At 32.3% G+C, this 25,208-nt stretch overlaps 1 protein-coding gene across 7 annotated transcripts in view; it reads right to left on the bottom strand.

The window, feature by feature from the left end:
* The window catches only part of LOC147070828 (ninjurin-A-like), a 39,738-nt gene that overhangs the window by 3,954 nt on the left and 10,576 nt on the right, over positions 1-25,208 (bottom strand). For 2 of the 7 annotated variants that reach the window (XM_085948821.1, XM_085948820.1), the window contains exons 2-7: positions 23,746-24,189; positions 7,763-7,892; positions 6,692-6,826; positions 3,930-4,094; positions 1,196-1,284; positions 152-337 (exon numbers count right to left, since the gene is read on the bottom strand). In XM_085948821.1, coding sequence (XP_085804947.1) covers positions 152-337; positions 1,196-1,284; positions 3,930-4,094; positions 6,692-6,826; positions 7,763-7,892; positions 23,746-24,072 — 1,032 coding nt within the window. In that variant the 5' untranslated portion in view covers positions 24,073-24,189. Of the gene's footprint in view, positions 1-151; positions 338-1,195; positions 1,285-3,929; positions 4,095-6,691; positions 6,827-7,762; positions 7,893-9,109; positions 9,207-23,745; positions 24,190-25,208 lie in introns of those variants that run through there. The other 5 variants (XM_085948822.1, XM_085948823.1, XM_085948826.1 and 2 more) reach the window with 3 other exon arrangements.

Genomic DNA, 25,208 nt, shown 5'->3' with positions numbered 1-25,208 from the left:
TAAACCCACAGTGACATTTTGACTTACTATTGATAGCACTCACTTTGCCCTAATTGGTAGAGCAGCTGTCACCATGCACATTATCATTGTCCGGGTGTTAGGCACCTACCTACGTTGATTATATCAATAATAATTAATGTATTGTATTTACCTGTAATATGAGACTAGCTGAAATGAAGACCATACTAGCATAGAAGTAGGGATGGAATTCTGAACCTGCTTCAAGGACATATCTTAGCTGGTTGGCGTTGGCTGACAGGAGGGCCAAGTCCATCATTCCTTGCGCCAAATTCTTCTTTTGTTGGTACACATTCACATCTGGTATGACTCGGGGTGTCTGTCATAAGAAAAACATATCATTAATAATTGGCTGTTGGAATATAACGAATGTTCAATCTGCAGTTTTGTTGTGTTTACAGATACTTTCAGGCAGAATTGATTAAGTTAAAAAAATTAGGCAAAAGTAAGTACATAATTATTACAATCTAAGACAAGGCAACATTATTGATTTGAAGTCGCTCATAAGTGTGTAGACAAGTAACAGTAAAAAATGACAAAATAAGTCAACAACCGACATACTGCTCTGTTAAGTCTCAAAAATACTTGCACAATCTTGTACTCAATTCGAATGGCTCTATTTATTGATATATAAATAGTAAAGATAACATAACCATTGTCGAACCAAAGGGTTAGTCAAAGGGGCAACAACGCCAGATACAGATCGAAAGCTTCGTTGAATGTGTGTAAAATAAAAATTTTCAACAACTAGTGTCAATTTAACGTTCAGAATCACTGGTTTACAAAACATTTTACAGACAAACATTAGTAACCAAATACGTGCCACATTTTTTTAACTTTTTAAAATAACAAAGATAACGTGGTGCGCAAGGCGCTGGCCTTCCGTCACGGAGTTCTGGGTTTATTAATATGTTATTTAAATGTGTTAATTAAAGGGTAATTAAAAGGTTAGCAGTGATTTGACATGACAAAACTTTGAAGTCAGTTTTGGTTTATGTTTTATTACCAAAATTGTAGGCGTGTTTTTATTTAAAATAACAAACATGTCAAAGTTTATCCCATATTTCTCCACACTAATCTCTACTCATGCAATCTGCTATCTCGAGAAAGTAAACTAAAGGAATACCTAATCATACTAAGTATATCAAAATATATTATTGAGTATTAAAATACTTACAGCTCCGGGCATAAATTCTGGTGCCATGGGGAATGGTGTATCGGGATTAAATCTGGACGCAATATCGACGCCATTGGGAGTCATTGGATCTGTGAATTAAAAAAATAACATTAAAATTTATTTGCTATCACAAATAATACCACAATATTGATAAATGAATAATGAGACAAAAGCTACATTGGTCAGAAACTACTAATAATGTAATATATTATAGGTCTATCAATATAAGTTGTCTGTTGAGTGAGGGCGCTATATGCCATCATTTAGTATATCATCCACAGGGAACTCAGAAATAATGGGAACTGAAATACACAACGGGTAAGGCGATAGCAGGTAACCGACTCGAGTAAGGAAGAATCCGGGTTAAACTTACACACGTGTTAAGAATACGTTTTACGTCGAATACTAAAAACTGCTCTCGGTTTATGCATTTACGCTCATTTAATGTTGGTGTATTACACACACTATTGCACGTGCATAATTTTCAATTCAATTCAATTCATTTATTTTTTTAACATATTGTGGACATTACAAATTATAAGTTTAAGACGTTCACAACATGACATTTAGAAACAAAGATATATAAATATAACAGTATTACATAAAAAAAAAGAGATATATCAGTAGATGAATTAGATAGGTACAAGGAAGTACACCGGATGAGCTAAGCAGACCCTATTTTAAGATTTTATAAAACAACATCCACCTAAACTCATTCTCACGTAGGTGGAATATATCAACACCCGAAGCAATTTCGTTGAACATAGTTATCACTCTCCCAATTGGCATTACCAGTGGCAGGTTGGTTCTGCACCTTGGGAGAATAAACAACTGGTGGTCTCTATTTCTAAGATAGTTATCAGGGACACACAGGTCAACACTGCGTGCTTCATTTTCGTAGGACACTCACACATTCAAAAGCCTGCTTCACCATGCGACATATTGAATATTGCCTATCGGTATTCTATTTATTATCTGTTCTGTGATCGTCCAGGTTTTTTATGCTGTGTTGAACTTAGTTCGAAATTCGAATACTGGACGATTTATGTTGGTATATTATAGTTCATACATAAATATATTCTCCCGTGTGGAATTGTTAAAAATTCACGTGAAAAAGACATTTCTACTTCCACAAATTTAATCTCCGTTGTGGTGGGATGAGTATTCAAATTTAAATTTTATTTATTTTTACATAATATTATAGTGAACATTACAAATTATTAATTTAAGACGTTCACAACATGACATTTAGAAACAAAGAAATATTATTATTGTTATAATGATTGCTATCTACCGAGTTAGTACATTTTTCTCTCAAGTGCTCTCAAATGGGCACTGTAGTGGAACCGTTTAACCATTAATATGATCAGATACGATTGTTTCCCTTCCGCAGAAAATGGTCAAGGCTAATGTGTTTATTGTTTATGGTTACTATTGTGGACATTGTTAAGATTGCTTCTGTTACATCGCCTTGTCTTGTCTCTCTCTTGTTTCCTGCCTAAATTATTGAGCATTACTGGTTATTAATAGACTGTAATGGATCCATTCTAAGTCCCTTGTTTTATATGTTACTGACGGTTAAGCAATCAGGTTGTTTATATCCATTTCATAATGGATAAATGTTCTGGTCATATACATACATCATTCATACCGAGAAGGTTAAAGTGAAATCATCATACTACCAAAATACACACTACCAAAAGGGAAAAAAGAAAACTAGGGAAGTCTTCACAAGTAAGAGAATAATATATATATTACAGATAAAGCATAGAATGACAGACAGAAATACTAGTCTAAACATATATAAATGACGTTTTAGGTATTTTTGAACCATCCCTTCCCCCATTGTTACCACTTCGTCACCCCCATTCATGAACCCCCCCCATTTTATAAAAGTGATTGTTGAATCTTATCAATATTAGTGTAAGTAATGTTTTCCCAGAATACTTTATTATCAATATAAGTTTGTATTTTTTTGGTTTTAAGTTATCACATTCATTATCTACAATCCACTCCTTAACCCCTTTGTCACAAATCAACTATTATAATTAATATATCAGACCCTTTATCACCAATTAGGAAGTGACGTTATACTGTAGACAACTCCCTAGTCTGGAAATGATTATGCAATATCTAGTCTAATACCCTGTTTACACATGCATGAATTTACTGCTGACAGTACGTATTATCGCGGCCATAACAAGAAAATGGACATAAAAACATGTATTATCATGCAAGTTGCAAGATTGCATGCATGAATCAAAAAAATTTGGAAGCTTCTGAATTTTCACGCGACAGTTGGTTTGTTCGATATCTGCGCCTGCACAGTAAAATGATAGTGGCGAACCTGCCGGTAAAAAAATGAACTACACCGCGCAGAGACTCATTTTGAGGTTAACCAATTTTGACTACCTGTCAAATAGTACTATAAAATAACAACATTGCATCTCGCTTACTCTTGAAGAATGAGATTGGTGAGACAGTCAGCACTTTTACATGTAAACAGTTATTATCACGATAGTTTAAAATACACATTTTTGCTATAAGTAAATCCATGCACGTGTACAGGCGCTATAATTCTATATTGCAAAGGTTTATATTTAGTTATTTATACATTTCATTTGCACGGGACGCACCCAGATAGGTTTTTTTTAGATAGGCAGCTATGCATTGAGATAACAAAATACAGAAGAAAGATGGTTTGTTAGAATAGAGAGAAAGTTAATGAACCCACCACCAAAGTTAGAACGACTACCAACAGACATCATGGGATACCCGGCCAGCGGATAGTTACCATTGTGTCTGCGACGCCCGTCTGCCTCATCATCATCATCATCGGAGCTACCCGTCTCTCCGTCAGATTTTCGTCCACCCGCCAATGGTGATTCTTCATTATGACCTTAGGTGGGTGACAGATGGAAAGACATAATGAGGCATGATGTTGAAACTGACACCAACAGAGGATACATGCATAAAGGGATAAAATACAATATAATATATAATAGCAATGCGTGTGAATATGGCTACATAACTTTGTAAATTGACCCGACTCTTATTCTATTTACACGGCAATATTATAAGAATGAATATTGTATAAATTTCCATGTTTAATGTCAACACGTAAGTATGTTGTTTGACTTATAATATAAAGATTTAATGCTGTATTACATAGTTCCGACCATGTCCGATCCTAATGCCAATTTCTATCCTAATCCTCCACAGAGTAGAGGGTTGTATTAACAGATTTTGTTTTTTACGAGAAATGGATGTCAGCCACTTGCTCAACCTATTAGGTCCATACCCTGACTCACACACAAATTGAAAAGCAATATGTGTACTTGTCAGACCCAGGATTCGAACCTGAGACCCACGGCGTGATAATCCAGCGCTTAAGCCACGCGGCCACCGTGGGTGTATTTCATAACCTAACTTAATATGACAAGTTAGGTTAGGTTAGGTTTGCCCAAGCAAGGTGAATTTTCAGTGCCCTTTGATGGCATATTGAAACACTGATAATGTGACTATCGTGTGGTCCATCGTGTAAAGATAGACCACATAATGCGAATGTCGCCCTCTCACAATGGTGTAAGGCATGATTTTACATAATTTGTATTCATACAAGGCTGCCAACTTAGCAGAGATAAATAAGTATGCAGATGAGATAATCTAGGCATTCATTCAGTAAATATTGCCTTGAGATAGTCTATAAAACAGGAAATGTATTTTTATATTGTCATGTGGCATGTTGCAAAATGCTTATCATGGTTTTCAAAACAAATTCCTTTTATACATAATATTATATAAAGTGAATAATAATTATGATTGACAATAATGGAGCTGTATAAGTTGACAAGATAATAAAAGTATCCATACTATATTCAAGGATTTGTTCAATTTCGAGACATTGTTTCGAATCTACGACAGTAAAATTGAATAGGTAACTGACATTGAACTTCAAAACAGCAAAGAAAGATGTCTCTTGCAACATTTTTTTATAATATCCGACTTTATTTGTTTTCCATTTCCATTAATCCATTTTCCTTGTTGAATTCTTGAAAAAAATCTTCTCTACATAAGATTAATATCCGTGTATATGTTGAAAAGTCTAAAAACATCAATTCTCAGGGCAGTTTTTTGTAAGGTCGATATTCTGTGGTAAATCAGGAATATTTTAAAATTTCAGTTTGTTGAGAATTAACAAGCATTTCACTAAAATTTAAAATCATCCAAAAACATATAATCTGATTTGCCGCAGAATACCAACCTTACAAAGAGCTACCTTGAGAATTGATGTTTTTAGACTTTTCATAGTGCCCGTACACGTGCACACGGGCCATCACAAGAAAATGTATATGTAAACATGTATTATCCTGCAGTTAGCAAAATTGCATGCATAAATCAAAAAAGTTCGTAAGCTTCTGAATTACTCACTGTCAGCAGTAAATCCATGCACGTGTAAAGGGGGTATCAACTTATTCATGTCATACACGGATAATACCTTTATACACCCGGCTATCTAACTACCTACTTATATAAAATAAAGAAAGCTATAATAAAAACAATAAACACATTTAATAAATAAATTATAGAATCCAGCATAGATATTAATATCTTAAAATGTTTATAGCCCAGATATTATATGAGATGGTTGCGATTTATTAATATACCGTAAACAAAATTTCTAGATAACCTTTGACATTGCCAGGTCATATTGAAAATAATAAGTAAGAATTAATTTCATTAAACAATAAAGAAAAAAGTCTTAACATATAATGAATGCCAGCGTTTTTATTCCATTATCGAATTATTATTACCTTAGTTGCTCTAGTTATCTATAGTAAATTGATAATTCGTACGCAATACATTCCACTTGCGATGGGTCCAATGGAATAAAAGTACTGGTATCTATGAGGTTTGCAAATTTCGACACTATTTATGAGGTTTTGTGGATTGATTTTTTGAAAAAATCTTATTTATGACCAAAATGGGATGTATTTACAAGTATTACAAGATCAACTCATGCATTTATTGAACATACATAACTTGAAAACACCTCAGATATATATATACCCACTAGAAACTGATTTAAAACACAAAAACCGATAGTCAATAGTATATTAGCGCGATACCAGTGGATATACGGGTTCAAATCCTGTTGAGCATAGTATTTTTTTCAAATATGATTTTTTCTAGTGGGTATCTTAGGTGTTTTCAAGTTATGTATGTTCAATATAATATTATGGAATGTTACATTCTCAAATCTTGTGAATTATTTGTTAAATAAAAGAAATGGTTCGTGCATTTATGTTTGTGTTAATAACCACAAAATAAAAAGAGACATATTGATAAATCTCGATTGAAGAATGTAAGTACTTCAATTCAGACAACTTTTTCACATTTATTCGCACCTTCATTTCACTCTATATACCTATACCATAAACCAATAGTACAGAATCTACTGTAGTTTCAAAACTTTTATTAATTTCTTAATGGTACCTTCATCGTCCGTCTCCCGCTTGTCATCGGGCGCCGACTCGTCTCCGGAGTTGTAGAAACCGTCATCGACTCCCGGCTGCCCGCTGGCCGGGGCGGGAGTACTTGTGTTATCGTCAAGATCGTCAATTTCCGGTCCTAGAATGATAGTAAAACGAATTTTAAAAATAAACTTCCAATAAATTATAATTCGCCTAGATACAATATACCATACTGCCCTGCCATCTAGGTATTTATAAGCATATTGAAATATGTTAAAAACTGAGTAAAAGAGTTGTTTTACATTGATAAAGTTGCTAAATGTTTTGGCCTACGCCCTACAGCGTGTTATGCCAAAAAATACATTTAAATAGTCTTAAGATAGCATACCAAATTAATACTAATGTAGTACTCCTTCATTACTTCCAATACAATATAGAGCAGGTGTTTCTTTTAGTCTTTACAGTATGTAAATGCTCATATTATATCCATACATAGTGAGTGTAATAGACTAGACAAGTTCCGTCAACTGACCGTCTGCACCAATCGAGAAATGTCATTTTGAAACTTCATTGAGACGTTAATGAAATATAAATGTTTCTATTTTAGCCCGACTTAACAATTGGTTTGAAAGATTGCGGGCGATGTGCTCCGTCGATGTCGTCAATTTGGCATTTGCTTTTATAATGATAAGTCACCTGATGTAATTAATTCATTATTTTAACTGACGATAATATTATGAAACAAACATAATATTCTAATAAATACAATCAGCAACTTTAAAAGTAAGAATATTTTGTGGTAAACTGTATCTTATGGCATTACTTATACTCTTTAATACTAGTAACATGACGTATGTTATGAACCAATCAAAACAATTATTTTCAAAACGATCGAATTGGTACCTGAAACAATGTGTGCAATAATTGGTATTTATGTTTAGTCTTCTAGTGCAATTAGAGCCTTATTACAATAAGCCTACAGACTACTTGGTGCATAAGCTCTGCTCTGCTGTTGAATTGACAAACAAACAAGAAGATTTTAATTAAAAGTCTAGCGAGTTTGTCAGGATTTCAAATATTGCTCAGAACAAACCTGCTATCGGTGGCTTGGGTTTAGTGTTGTCTGTCTCCAGTAGTGGCGCTACCTCATTGGCAGCATCAACATTTACTGTGACGTCACGCCGATGCCTTGAGTGGGGCTGAGGAGGATCAGCATGCTCCATCTGTGAAAAAACGCAATTACTATTATTCTGTTGTCTTTTACCAAATATTTATATTCAGCACAATAAAATATACCTATCTCTAAACTGAAATCAGTCGAAAATTATTTAGTTTTAAAATTGCGGCTGCCATCTTGGTATTTTATGGGTTTCCATTTTCGAAATATCAACTTCGCAATCTCATTCACGAAAATGTTATAGAATATTTATTTTTATATACTTAATATTATTTCACTTTTATGTACATTTTGGCTTTTTTCAAATTGCTATTAAAATTTTATTTCCAGAGAACATAATAATAAACATTCATTTATAATTATTATAGCCAGTTTGATATTTTTTATTTTTTTTGCACAAATGATAATAAAAAGATACAATTCAAATGCAAATATTATTAAAGATTGCAAAAAAACTGGAATTATTGTATTAATGATATACCAATGTTGTAATCAAAATATTACTTGGTATTATGTAAGCACTATAAAAATATATTTTTATAATTTCCTAATGAATGTTTTTATATGAATTTTGTCTTCTATTAATTAAACCTCTTATTTGTTCAGATCACTCGATGCATTAATTTTATAATGTGATAGATTTAAAGCTGAAAACTAAAATAAACCAAAACAGCATGTCCTTCAGATACACAAAAATATAAAACAACATAATATATATTATTGAATACCGGTTATAAATTGTAAAATGTTTGAATCTACCTTTAAAAATATATTATATATTATAATATTTATATATATATATATATATATATATATATATTATAATAATTATAATATTTATCGTTTACATATTATTTTACAAAGCAAAGGAACGTCCTCGTGAGGTGGCCAAAATCCTCAATGAATAAATTGTCAAGCCAATTAATTTAAAAAACAATGTATAAATACAAAGTAGGTAGGTACCTACTAAATATTTTTTAACACTTATTAAAAAAGGAAAATATGATTTTTTCGACATGTGTTTGATCCAATTCAATGACCTAATGATTTGGGTGCTTTACTAACAAAGCATTCCTCATAATAACAAAACGCCTGTCAATATAGTCTCCACCCGTAGAGGCCCCATAATAATGCTCCGGTTATCACCAATAAAATGGTAATTTACTTTTTTACTGTTTGAAACTATGATGTACACACAGATTATAATTTTCACTATATAAGTTCCCTACTGATTCCAATCACATTTATTCATTAATGATTTACCTTTGAATACTTATTGTATTATTTATTATATAGACCTGTCACTAATTTTAATTATTGAGACTTCGTTGGTAAAAATTAAGCAATACTGAATTATTATTATTATGTGACTGAACGGAATTATCAAACATGATTGCAATTATTATCTCTGGTACAAAAAATGTCGGGTGCACAATAATTAAATGTCACTTGAGGATAATTATTACAAACTACTTACAATATTATTATCCATTCTACCATCTAACTAAGCATGAACCTCAATAGAGGGCAGTAATCACATGGTCAAATCAAAATAATATGAATGTAGTATTCATAATTCGAATACAATATTAGGTTTACAGCAGTAAACTGATTTTATTCCAATTTGCTGTCTCATATTTCAGTCCATTTTATGTGAATTTTAATTTTATTGAAGGTGGAAACATTTATTTTTATTTCGTGAATACAACTTTACTGCAATCATATTTAACTCCACAAATATTAACATCGCTCAGTTCCCATTCCAATTTTATTAGATACGTAACGGCAGTCATATTTTTGTTCATTATAATAATTACTTACTTGAGTGCAGTTATAAATGGTTCTACACAAATTTTACATGATTTTTCAACTAAATAATAATGCCGGAGTGCACTAAGTAGTTTTATACAATGTTTATTTATTCACGGACAGATGGCATTATTGGACTTCATCGTTTTGGACTGACCAAAAATCAACAATAAATAACCAGAGATTTTGAATATTTTTCCAGCTGAATGAAACCGTAGTCTGTGGTTTCCTTATAAAACTCACCGAACCAAGTTCTCGTTTGACGTGAGTGCCGTTTTTGCTTGCAAAAAGTGGTAATCTTTCATGTTATCAAGTTTGTATCAAAATTCGATATCCAAGAGGTCCTTTTCTGCCTTATTTTCTTATCTTTAGACTCTATCTCTATAGAAAAAGGTTTTCTTCAATGTATTTAATAATAATTAATTATTAAACTATTTGAATATGAGACATGGCCATCTGAGTTATATTTCCTTCTCCCTTTCTAAGACAAATGGCAAACAACGACTCGTAAAGTGCGTTCAGCTTGGTTCAAACTTTATAATAACAACTACCTATATTACAAGAAAAACTTCATCAAAACTTTATCGATGTTTGTATAATATAATATTATGTATTCTATTATAATAATTATACTATAATAATATTATTATTATATTGTTTATTCTGAGTTATTCTGTATCTTCTTATGATTAATACAAAACAACAATTTAAAGATACGCTGTGTTGTTAACTATTTTATCAAATTATATGCGGCTTATTTTTGGCAATTATAATATTATATTATGCAGTGGTGGCTCGACGACTTTCTAAGTGGTGGGGTTTAGTCATTAATTATTAAATATACATACCTATCTACTTTCTACCAAGCTACTTATAATAATATAATTCACATACTTTGTAGAACGAGATTTGTACCGCGATGACGGGATGGGACTGAGTGATCCCAGTCATCGTAAAATAGACGCCATAGCTTTCTTAATTTGTACATAGGTGTTACCGTGAAATAGGGCATAAATATCTCTATTAAACTGCGACAGGTTTAGATGAATAAAATAAATTAATGAGACAATGATAAAAATATCAGACGTGTATTTTTGACATGATAGTGATGTGGGGATGGTCCTTATGAGCCCTTAAGGTAGAGCCGCCCCTGGCATTATGTATATAGAGAATAATATTTAAAAACCAATGGGGAGATAATTAGATATAATATATATCCTTGTAGTGTGCCAACTTTAGAATATTTAAGTAATTAAATTTATAACATTTGAATATCTACACTTCATAATAATATTATCATTCTTGTATTAAAAAACGGTATAGATCAATGATACTCAACCTTTATTTTCTTCGGGCCAAATACATATATTTGTAAGGTAACGCGGGCCACATCACTACTGGTGTGACGAAAAAAATCATGAAACCCCCCCTTTTCTATAAAACATTTTTGAGATTTTAAAAATTATGTGTGTTTTTTAAATTAATCGTGTGCAATAGCAACACTCTTATACCAGATCTGATGTGGACCATAATGACAATCCTCTTCGGGTGTCACTATCTGTGTGTCAAAGTCGAAACGAATCTCAAGATATACGAAATTCCTGATAAAGGTGTTTCGGGCCGCAGGTTGAGTATCGCTGGTATAGATAGACATACACAGCTAGAGACAGTGGTAAAATTATTTACCTAAATATAATAATTATGAAAACCTGCTAAATGTAATGTAGGTAACTACTATGTTTCTCTTTTGACTAGACAGTGAATAATAAATTAATACCAACTCGAATTCATAAAACCCGACACATGACAAATTTTATTATTCACCTTTTTGACCGATGTATCATCATGAAATTATTATTATAAAAATATCAGGTAAGTGACCTTTGTATTATTATTTCCAACCATGTGATTTAATTTTACTCAGTCATGTGTAAATTATTTTAATTACTGTCAGTAGGGTCAGGTGTCTGATGTTTTTACAAGATTTACAAATTTTCTCTTCATAACTTGTTATAAAACGTAAACAACTTAATTCAGTAGCGAAACTTCAAATCCTGCCATTATCATATATACTTACCTATGTAAATTATAAACAATTTTTCGAATAGTTTGATTATAATAAAACATTAAAAACAATTTATGTAAAACATAGTAATTATGTTTGGTTATAATCGGATCAGAGCGATAGAACTATACCTACCTAATAAATATGCAATATTGTGCAAGCAGATTTTTAAATACCTACCAGTGGCGATTGGTGGAGGTAGGCTGTTAAGATCCGACATAAATAGTGCACATTAAACTTTGTCAGTCATACTTATTTGTTTTCATTGAACTAAGAATACAATTTACAGATGGTGCCCTGCCAAAACCAAACCATAATATTTTAGGTATGCTATGGGCAATCCAACAAAAATAGTGCACACTTTTTCAGTCACACTTATTTATTTTCGTTGAATTGAGAATACATCCGTAATCAGGGCTCGAAATGGACCGGAGCACACCGGAGCGCCATTCCGGTTCGTAAAATCCCCAAAATTATCGCTCCGTGTCGTGAACATATTAATTTGACCGTACGAGCTAGATATGAATATAATATTTAAAAAAATCTAACACACTTTTTTTATAAAATACACATACAATTAGACTATATACTAACTATGTTAATATTTTTGTAAAATTATCGAGCGCTCCGGTTCGTAAAATATTCCAATTCGAGGGCTGTCCGTAATCGACAAAAAATATTCTTTTATCTATAAATGAATATATTTTTTACTATCATCTATTATGGCTTCGATTAGAAAGTGTTTAATTGATTTTTTAAAAACGAACAAACACAATCTATACTCATTGTAGTATATATTAGTTAAATGAAAACAAATACGTTTGACTGACTGTTTAGTACACACTGTTAGATCTAAACAGCCTATCTCCACCCTCAGTCAGTTACAATTAAGTACTAAATATATTTGCGCCGCAGGCAACTTTTTTCTATCCATGGAATACATTAAATTCAAATATTCATTAGAATTTTCAAAAATTTGAGGGTAATAGGATGGAGATCATAATATTATCATGTACCTATTGTGATATTTAACAGTGTGTTTGAAATATCTACATTACCTCAAAGAATAATAATCTTCTTATGATTAATACAAAACAACAATTTAAAGATACGCTGTGTTGTTAACTATTTTATCAAATTATATGCGGCTTATTTTTGGCAATTATAATATTATATTATGCAGTGGTGGCTCGACGACTTTCTAAGTGGTGGGGTTTAGTCATTAATTATTAAATATACATACCTATCTACTTTCTACCAAGCTACTTATAATAATATAATTCACATACTTTGTAGAACGAGATTTGTACCGCGATGACGGGATGGGACTGAGTGATCCCAGTCATCGTAAAATAGACGCCATAGCTTTCTTAATTTGTACATAGGTGTTACCGTGAAATAGGGCATAAATATCTCTATTAAACTGCGACAGGTTTAGATGAATAAAATAAATTAATGAGACAATGATAAAAATATCAGACGTGTATTTTTGACATGATAGTGATGTGGGGATGGTCCTTATGAGCCCTTAAGGTAGAGCCGCCCCTGGCATTATGTATATAGAGAATAATATTTAAAAACCAATGGGGAGATAATTAGATATAATATATATCCTTGTAGTGTGCCAACTTTAGAATATTTAAGTAATTAAATTTATAACATTTGAATATCTACACTTCATAATAATATTATCATTCTTGTATTAAAAAACGGTATAGATCAATGATACTCAACCTTTATTTTCTTCGGGCCAAATACATATATTTGTAAGGTAACGCGGGCCACATCACTACTGGTGTGACGAAAAAAATCATGAAACCCCCCCTTTTCTATAAAACATTTTTGAGATTTTAAAAATTATGTGTGTTTTTTAAATTAATCGTGTGCAATAGCAACACTCTTATACCAGATCTGATGTGGACCATAATGACAATCCTCTTCGGGTGTCACTATCTGTGTGTCAAAGTCGAAACGAATCTCAAGATATACGAAATTCCTGATAAAGGTGTTTCGGGCCGCAGGTTGAGTATCGCTGGTATAGATAGACATACACAGCTAGAGACAGTGGTAAAATTATTTACCTAAATATAATAATTATGAAAACCTGCTAAATGTAATGTAGGTAACTACTATGTTTCTCTTTTGACTAGACAGTGAATAATAAATTAATACCAACTCGAATTCATAAAACCCGACACATGACAAATTTTATTATTCACCTTTTTGACCGATGTATCATCATGAAATTATTATTATAAAAATATCAGGTAAGTGACCTTTGTATTATTATTTCCAACCATGTGATTTAATTTTACTCAGTCATGTGTAAATTATTTTAATTACTGTCAGTAGGGTCAGGTGTCTGATGTTTTTACAAGATTTACAAATTTTCTCTTCATAACTTGTTATAAAACGTAAACAACTTAATTCAGTAGCGAAACTTCAAATCCTGCCATTATCATATATACTTACCTATGTAAATTATAAACAATTTTTCGAATAGTTTGATTATAATAAAACATTAAAAACAATTTATGTAAAACATAGTAATTATGTTTGGTTATAATCGGATCAGAGCGATAGAACTATACCTACCTAATAAATATGCAATATTGTGCAAGCAGATTTTTAAATACCTACCAGTGGCGATTGGTGGAGGTAGGCTGTTAAGATCCGACATAAATAGTGCACATTAAACTTTGTCAGTCATACTTATTTGTTTTCATTGAACTAAGAATACAATTTACAGATGGTGCCCTGCCAAAACCAAACCATAATATTTTAGGTATGCTATGGGCAATCCAACAAAAATAGTGCACACTTTTTCAGTCACACTTATTTATTTTCGTTGAATTGAGAATACATCCGTAATCAGGGCTCGAAATGGACCGGAGCACACCGGAGCGCCATTCCGGTTCGTAAAATCCCCAAAATTATCGCTCCGTGTCGTGAACATATTAATTTGACCGTACGAGCTAGATATGAATATAATATTTAAAAAAATCTAACACACTTTTTTTATAAAATACACATACAATTAGACTATATACTAACTATGTTAATATTTTTGTAAAATTATCGAGCGCTCCGGTTCGTAAAATATTCCAATTCGAGGGCTGTCCGTAATCGACAAAAAATATTCTTTTATCTATAAATGAATATATTTTTTACTATCATCTATTATGGCTTCGATTAGAAAGTGTTTAATTGATTTTTTAAAAACGAACAAACACAATCTATACTCATTGTAGTATATATTAGTTAAATGAAAACAAATACGTTTGACTGACTGTTTAGTACACACTGTTAGATCTAAACAGCCTATCTCCACCCTCAGTCAGTTACAATTAAGTACTAAATATATTTGCGCCGCAGGCAACTTTTTTCTATCCATGGAATACATTAAATTCAAATATTCATTAGAATTTTCAAAAATTTGAGGGTAATAGGATGGAGATCATAATATTATCATGTACCTATTGTGATATTTAACAGTGTGTTTGAAATATCTACATTACCTCAAAGAATAATAATAGTCATTCGAATTAACTTCCTTATTCCATCTACGTGAGGATGAGTATATAGGTGGACATTGTTTTATAAATTCTTAAAATAGGGTCCACTTAGCTCATTTAGTGTGCTTTCATGCTTTATATTTTTTATATTTAATATTTTTTTTGTATAATTGTGTACCTTTTACTTTACTTTTCATACTGTTTTTGTGATACTGCATATATGTATTTCTTCTTTACACAGTTTCTTTGTTTTTAAATGTCATATTGTGAACGTCTTAAATTTGTAATTTGTAATGTTCACGGTAGGTATGTAAAAAAAATCGGTGTGTGTACTTATTTACGCGCGTTAGAAGTTATACTTCTTTGGCGCAACAAAAACAAAACTTATGATAAACTAGATTCTTCGACTAGCTCTTAATTATCTTGTTAAATTACACACTCAAGAAAAATGACCGCTTATTGGAACGCCGTTGGTTTATTTCTATACACTTTAACTTATATTACTAAATTATCTAATTAATTATATACTTTTTATTTTTAAAGTAACAACGTGATTTTTAAAGTAACAACTGCCACTATGACGTTTAATAGTTTGTTTACGTAAGGAATTGCAAATTTATTTATTTATTTATTTATTACAAATGGCCGACAATAATAAATTCGCTGCCTAGGCAACGGAACAATTCTAAACTATAATATTATACTGCTTAATCGTCACGATTACAGTATCATTCTGTGGCGTAATGGTTGTGCGTTCGGCTGATAACCGAACAATCGTTGGTTCGAATCCAATCGAGTGTGTTTTTTTGTGTGAAAAAATAAATTATGTGTTGCATGTCACACGCCAAAAATACACTCTGATCTGATTTTCCAAACGTGATTCTAAAATTTGATTAACAGTGTGTTTGAAATAATATCTATATTACCTCAACGAATAATTATAATGGTCATTCGAGTTAACTTCAAAGCATGTTTTGTGATGTTTTGACTATCTAGGTGTTAATGAACCTACAATTTTTTTTTTAATATGGTATTTACATATGACAGCACCTTTGCAACTTATACAATAGGTATAGCCTCAATTCGATTCCGTCGTATTTTTTTGCGTTGAAGTATTTCTAAAAAATGCACACCGCTTTTGTTGGTTAGCAAATCTTGAGTTGAGATTGTTGAGAATAAATTCAAACGTCTGTAAATAGATTTTTATTACTACATATCCAAGCAGATACCAACACTAGTATAAATGAAAAAAAAAATACTGCGAAAGACGAAAATAAATTCGACATTGCCTTGACCAATGATAACTGACGTCTGTCATTATAAATTTTCTCAGAACTTGAACCAATTTGTGGAATTACAGATTAACACAACAGTTTCCATTGTCAATTTCCTCACACTTATATTAATTTAGATTTTCTGTGAGATCTCAATGACATTACTAACACTACATCTGAATTTCCGCATTTTGTAATAATTCACTCAGTACCCAGTAGGTTTCTTACAGCGAACTAAAATATAATCACACGTAAATTCAACTGGTTTTCTGTGTTTTCCTCAGTAATAATTCACTTTACCTAGGCATTTTACACAAAGATTAATATCCTCAATAAGTAGTTTTACACAGTAAATTACCAAGGCTTTGTATTCATAAATGACATACTGTTTATAGAGTTTACACATAAATTATAATCACGTATTTGTATTATAAGTTGAAGACCTTCAACTTCTTTCATCACAACATTACCAATGCACCTAGTTAATTTAAACCCCTTTTTCATATTTACCTATGTATATCAGTCACGAAGGACCCTGGGAAAATTGCCGCCCTTGAACAGAATTAAAATACCGACCTTCTATATTCAAATTCATAATCCTCGCCTGGACTCGCTAATCGGAGACCGATAGTCGAAGTGTGCACACGTCGATTTGTTTTGTCATGGGGTCGGATGAAAATATTCTTAAATCGTGTAAAGTTGACTAAAAAACTTTACGTATGTACTTACTTAAAAAAGAAAACATGTCATTGAATATACTATTATAATTAGTAGTATAACAATAATTAGACGCATGTTGGATTTTTATGACAAATTATATTTCGTTCGGCACGCGTCATTTGCACAATCCGCGCATCGCCTAGCCACGATCTTTTTAGACCATGCCTCAACTGAAGTATAGCCGTAAGAAATGCGTAGCGTGCCTACCCCTACGGGCATGGCCCCCACAAGGGGAGGGCTGACAGGGCTCTAGCCTGGAGGCCTGGCGTGGCGGGTCGACCAGTTAAATGAGAAAAACACACACCACAAATTTTCTCTAATAGTAAAAAATATTTTATATACTTAGCGCTATTTTACTTTAAAAATATGATGCAATTTGACGTGACATGATGATTGATTTAATTAAATGATAATTCACGTGTGTAATTTTATTTTATAATTATTTTAAGTTTGTTTCCTGACTTGACTATTTATCCGATATGGCTATAACCTCAGCTCCAAATCGGTGCTATTCAGAAAGATTAGAATCATTTGATATAATTAATGTAATTCTTAAAAAATATTACTTATTGTTATAAAATATAGATTCCCCAGTATATACAATATTACCTATAACAATTTGACAATATATTATCAATATAGCTCCGTAAGGTACCCAACCGTATATTTGTGTGACGTAGCGTATAACACAAATAATTATTTGAGCTAAGTATATCATTATAATAATACGACTGACATGTCGAAGTTAATAACAATAGCTCTAAAATGTAAATTTACATGTAGGTATAAATAACGTGGGCATGTTGGGTATTGGATTCGAAGATGCGTTGGTGTTTTATAGCCATTTTTTACAATATAATTTATTAGCATAATAATATTGAACTTGTTGACTGTAGTGTGTCACTGTTCACTAGAAATATTCGTATTAGAAAAAACATTGCATAGGTGGATAATGTTACTTATAAAAAAAGATATCCACATTTTTCGATGATAGGTATATAATGTAATTATAGGGTTATCAAATGAGTACTATAGAATTTTTACCGTTTTTTCTGATTCCCACCAAAATTTACATTTGTGTTCAATATTGTTTGGAAAATTATCATGGATACACAGTTATACCTACAGTGTATTATACAAGTTGTTAAAATTTATTACAATAATAATAAATCCATTCAAGTTACGTTTGGGGCATTAAGTACATCAAAATTGTGGTCAAAATAATCGACCTACAGAGCTTACTATTAAGTGAGTCAAATGGTAATATCTGTATTGTTAAAAATCCACCTGTCAAAAACGTAAACGTACTGCTGATAAAGTCAATGTTTTTTTCTTTTTGTTAAATGGCTTCGTAAACAAGCACAATTAATTGTCGCATTTGGAGAACCCACAAGTTATTCTTAAAATACGTTCACATCCACAAAAATTAACAGTGTGGTTTATGGTATACAATACGACGTGTAATTGGAGCGTATTTTTTTGAAAACAATGGAGGACGCTACAGAAATGTGGTTACTGATTTTATCGGGCATGAAATAGATGATTTTGATCTGGATAATATTATGTGGTTCCAACAACATGTGCTGGTGACCGGACAAAACAGAACAGCCAGAGGAAAAATGAAACATTACTTTTTGTGGAATCTATTTAGGTTAGGTTATGTTAGGTTAGATTAGGTCATTATTTCGTTCTACCTAGTCACCCAATCATTTTGAACATATTATATTGATTAAGATGAGATATCCAAACCTTGCCGGCAAGTCCCGTTTATTTGAGGCTTTCTAGCGATTAGGAATGCAGAAAATAAGTATATAATTTGATTTATTATGGCGTATTGAAAATCTGTGCTATTAAAAATCTATCAAGATAATAGAGATAGGACAATTTCAATATTAAATTTATATTTTTCTTGAAAGGTCATAGTAATATATTTATCGTTGTTCTGTTTTGTCACTGTTCTGTTTTGTCATGTTCTATTTTGCCATGTTCTATTTTGTCACTATTCTGTTTTGTCATGAAACCGATATGCTATTATACAGCTCGTGACACAAACAACTTATTGAAAGAAATGTTTTCATATTCCATGGTATAGTAAGTTTACCTAAAGGTCCTAAACAATGATTAACTATAATTTAATTTATCAAAAATCACATTGAAACATCAAAATAGTAAGCAAAGGCTTGAAAATAATGAAAACTGTGGAATTTATCAGTGAAAATTATTTTCACACAATATAATAAGTATTATGTTTTTTAGTCGTATTATAGGTATACATTATATTGTAATGGAGACGGATTTCCGCAGACGAGGGCATAGGAAACTGTAAATAGGTACCTACTACGTGTTTTACCACAATGATTGTAGTAATGCACGCAAACAAACCGGATATTATACAAATAGAACATACTATCAACAATGCAATAGGTAATTGATGTATTAAACAGAAGTCAAACCCACAATTATTGTATTATACAATACCAATTAATTAGCCTAAACCTAAGCTATTATAATATTACAATTTTGCTTATTTTACTTTCTCAATACACAAAATAAAAAAATGAAAAATTCTTCATAAAATTTTACTTTTTAATAACCTTTTCTATTTTGATTTGTTTACTCAGATTAGCAACTCAAAAACGCAGTGGCGTATTTAGTCACTTGCAGGACCCACGCACTGCCTAATTTTGAGGTCCCTTTGATAAAAAATTAAATAAAAACCATAAATTCCAACGTACGAAATCTCTTCACAAGAAGATTGGGCAAAAAACTGGGAGATAATAATAGTGACATGATTGATCAAGCATCTGTCTCTAAAGCCGTGGGTCGCGAGTTCAATACTGCGGATAAATTAAAATATGCATGTTATAAATGTTTCGATGTGTATTTTTGATCCAGTACTCAATGGTTTGGGAAAATGACTGACAAATATTCCTCGTAAAAAATGTATGTTAATATTATAACATACAGGCTACAGCCTATGGAGGCTCGTATGCACCGCTTTAGAAGCGAAAATGGTAACTTACCTTTGTTACAATACACTTAGTAAGCGAATATAAATTTAATACAACTTTACGTATTAATGTTGAGATTGTTGAGGTTTATTTATGTACTTCTTATTCTGTAGTTTCAAAACAAACTGCTGGCCTGATTCATAGCAAGTAGGTTTGGTGGGTAGATTACCATGTTTTACCTCTGTCATCTACCCATTTCTGTATTTGACCAACACACTGTATTTCTTGGGGTTTTACACCTAACTTGAAATTAGCCGTTATCGATAGAGACAATATGTAGAGTTGTTGAAGGAAGCCAGAATCCAATAAGAAATTGTATTTTATAGCAAATAAAAAATGAGAATTCATACACCATCATCATGAGGGTTTTGGCATTTTCGTTCGATTACAAATCGTAGTATTGAGGTGACGAAATGTATACATTTAATAAAACCTTCTGTTATCATATTGGGCGAGACCTGCATACGAAAATAATTGAACTCTGCGCGTAAGAAGATTAGGCATAAAAATCGCTGTAACGGTAAAGAGTGGCTGTCTTTGAAGCCGTGAGCCACAGGTTCATTCCGCGTTTGGATTAAAAGATGCCCGTTATATATTATTATTTCAATGTGTATTTGATTCAGTGCAAGGACTCAAAGGGTTGGGAAAATGGCTAACAAACATTAATCGTAAAAATGTATTTTAATATAACATACAGGCTACTAACAGTTTATAGAAGCAAAAATGGTAATTTACCCACCTGTTCTAATATACATAGTAAGCTAATATAAATGCAACTCGAATGAACTTAATAACTTATAAGGTTGGGAATTATTTATTTACTTCCTATTCTGTAGTTTCAAATAAACTGCTGATCTGATTCATGGCAAGTTGGTATGATGACCATGTTTTACCTTTGTCATTAATCATCTACCCACTTCTGTATTTGACCAAAACACTGCATTTCTTGCATTTTTAAAAGCGATGAAACTTTAAAATTCCAATTATCGAAACTCATTTTTGTGGTTAGATAGATAGGTATGCGGATTTGGTTATTTATTATTACAAATTATGTAAGTATGTAGATAAATCAGAATGCCAATGTTATTTTCTACCTTTTTCCACTAAAAGTAAGTAGATTTGTTTCATTTTTACAACTATAAACAATGAACATTTGCATGTATTCGATAAATATAATGCCAATTGTTTATGTAAGCATACATTTATAAAAAAAATAGTTTAAACCAATAGTCAAATACACATGCACACTTTGTTTAAATTTGCATAGTAAACAGTTAGGCGGAGCTTCTTCTATTGCTCAATGTAGACAAAAAGAATTAACATAAAAACCGGTTTTTAAATCAGCAGAAAACATTTATTTTTTAACTAGGTAGGTATCTGCATGAGCGATAAAACAATTATAGTTCTGTTAGATTCTCGAGGTTTCACTATTAGTCCTACTTATGAACAAACTCAATATGTCTCAGTATTTACTACTGTTCTATTATATTATATTTACGTACCTATATTTAAGTATAACGGTATTTTATTCAGGTCATGTAGTATGTATACCTCGTTTCCTTAAGGTTGTAGTCCTAAGGAAGATTAAAAATGTCGAAGATATGGGTTATACCTACACAGTGGTTTTTCTTTCGAATTGACGGAGTTAGCACTGCGAAATAAGGAAATTAGTAGAAATTAACGGGAACTAAATAGCAGGCTTTAAAAGTGCAATATTGCTCGTGGTCGTGAAAATTCTGCGGGGGGTGGCTGGATCATAATTTTGTGATCTTTGATAGACTGGTTAGGGAAGTCTGCTTTCATGGAGTTGTAAAATTGACAGTTTCGAGATGTGATCGTGGATTGTTTCCACAGTTTGAGCAGCGCTCGAAATGGAAAAATTTACGAACCGGAGCGCTCGACAGTTTTCTGAAGATTTTTACATATTTAAGTTATCAACGTGTTTTTTTGCATAAAAATAAGTGTGTTAGATTTTCTATTATATGGTCTATCCAGCTAAGACGGTCAAATTATTTATTCCACGAGACGGAGCGATAATTTTACCGATTTCACGAACAATATCGGCGCTCCGGTGCGTACCGGTCCATTTCGAGCCCTGAGTTTGAGTCTATGTAAATTATAGTATTGAGAACGAACTCAGAGGCATAAGTAATCATTTCAAGAGATTGTATAGTCTGGTATTTACTACGATTCTCTCAACCGCTTAAATATGCTCGTAGAAAATATGATAAGACACCTTCCACATTCCCAGGGGTCGATAGACGTATTACCTATCGGTCACGGAACGAAAATGGTGAGAGATAAACGATATATATTTCAATAATATATGAATCATTTAAATATTGTAACTGTGTAATCGTGACCTAAACCTGGACACTTGCTTGCTTTGTATTAGTTGGAAGGACAAAATTACGACGGATGCTAAAGACAAAGAAATAATCAAATAAGTCCAATCTTGCACAAAAGAAAGTTTGCATACTTTCACCAAATAATGTGACATCCAGTAAAGTACAATTTATATATTTAATTATCCAAGGGAAAATTTTCGGTAACCGATACCCTGGCATAAATAAGTAGAGTCCTTGATCAACTGGTTTGAGCGCAGACAGTGAAAAAATGCCTAAAACAGCACTGACACCCGATAACGGATATGACACAAAAATGTGAAGCAATTAAAAGGTTAGCATTTTTGAACACAATCACTGCCAACCTTTTAATTACCTTTTAATTACCACATTTAAATAACATGTTAATTATATTTAATGGCCAACGACTCCAAACGCGCCAGTCGCGGTGTTAGCACTAAATGAGTTTTAAAACAACCATAAAAATACTAATTCAAATATGAATAGGTACAGTGACGTCCCTTGAGGGTAGGCAGATTGAGCCTTGGGTGCAGCAGTTACTCGAAGGGCGGCAAATCGAGGAGAATTATTTGGTACATATAATTATATAGAAATAGCTAGGTACCTAAACTGAGTACTAATAACAAAAATATCTTTCCTTTAAAAAATTCAGCTCACTGGTTGGAAACAAAATGTTTTAATTAACATAAAAGGTTTAACAGGACTGTAATTTTTTGGCGGGTTCGCTATGTCTAGTTTACTTCTGTTGCCCTCTGACGTCCTTGGAGACCAGAAACGACATGAGCACGGATGATAAAAAATACTGTGAAAAAATGGGGCAGCATTGTGGCGCTGCCTAGGGGCGGCATTTGTCTAGAACGACACTGAATAGGTACGTCGAATAATTAAGAAATCGATGATTAAATTAACACAAGTGCGCCGGTGACCTAGTAAAGTAAATAAATAATCAATTTAATCATTGAATAATAATAAAGTGGTAATTTTTACAAAGGTTTATTTAGGTGATATGGATATCTTTTGAAAACAGAAAAATATTCTATTTGTTTTAGCGTTTATCTCAAAATGTGGAGATTGCCGACATTGAAACTAACAGCATCAATTAATGAATAACGTTATTTTAAAATAAATGAGTGACTTACGTTGTTTAAGCTAGTAGAATGACTAGTCGGAGCGCTGTGTGTGTCCCCATGGTGACCTCCTCCGCTGTGGACGTTGAGATTGTTTCCATTGGAGCTATGGGGGACGTTACTGTGGCTTCCGTGACTTCCGTGGCTTCCTTGACTGACGTTACTCCTACTTCCATGCGGACTTCTGTCAGCGTGCGGCGACAGGTTGCGGCCGTGATTACTACCCAAAGTTGACTCGTGGACATGTGGGGTTTCAAGATTATTGGGCGACGCCCTGTGGTGGCGACGGTGGGGCTTTGGTGACATCTCGATGGCGGTATGACCGTTTCTGTGCGGCATTTTCAATTCAGTTCTTCAAATCAAAGTAACTCACTGGTTGATAATTAATTTTTACACTTCGTTTTTATTACACAGTGTTTCTTTAAATTGTGATGGATGCTTTCTTGTAAATTGTAACTGAAAATAAACAGAAAATTCTATATTAAAATACGGTAAATAATATTGTGCTCGTTAATTATTGGTATGTACATGTTTCATGATTAGGTTACCGAATTGGAAGGACACCATTTTAGAAAGGATCAGGTTATCTGAGAGAGGTTTTCAGAAAAGCTATGATATACGATCTACGATAGCTACTGTCATTCGCTATCGATCGAATTAAATAATCGTTCAAATGCTTTTCGGCTATAAATTTACCATTATCAATTTTAAATAGATTAGTTAATCATAGAACTAGATGAAATACTGACTAAGAAACGAGAATCTCAATTTATTTCATATTATCTATGGTACTGCCAATACTTGATCAGGTCACCACAATTATTATTGATTAATGATTACTGTCGATAGTTTATGGTAATGACAGTAATACTGATCGGGTAACTTAACATTATACAATTAATGTTTCGTACTGTGGTAAATGTTTTAAGGTTCAAATAGACTATTATGACGATCGGGCACATATATGCTAAAGGTTCAAATAGACTATATGACGATCGGGCACATATATGCTAAGAGCGTTTTAGTGTCTATGATCAAATCTATGCCATTCCGACATTTATACATACATATTGTATGACAGCTATGACATCGTATTTACACTCTGTGACACCCTGTGACACAGGACGCCAACATAAGAAACGGGTTTTTCGACATATATATGACCGATTGTCATAGAGTGTATTTGAAGCATAAGAGCGTTTTAGTGTCTATGATCAAATCTATGCCATTCCGACATTTATACATACATATTGTATGGCAGCTATGACATCGTATTTACACTCTGTGACACCCTGTGACACATGACGCCAACATAAGAAACGGGTTTTTCGACATATATATGACCGATCGTCATAGAGTGTATTTGAAGCATTATCAACAAAACTGCACACTTATTTATTTTGTGACATTTAATATAACAATATTATAATATGCAAATATAAAATATCCTGTTATACCTATATATAATTTTAATA

Source organism: Rhyacophila brunnea, unplaced genomic scaffold (assembly GCF_057557595.1).
Source record: "Rhyacophila brunnea isolate RB1 unplaced genomic scaffold, BYU_Rbru_1.0 scaffold_21, whole genome shotgun sequence".
Lineage (NCBI taxonomy): Eukaryota > Metazoa > Arthropoda > Insecta > Trichoptera > Rhyacophilidae > Rhyacophila > Rhyacophila brunnea.
The sequence above is the reverse complement of the archived record's forward strand: the minus strand, read 5'-3'. Positions and strand labels throughout refer to the sequence as shown.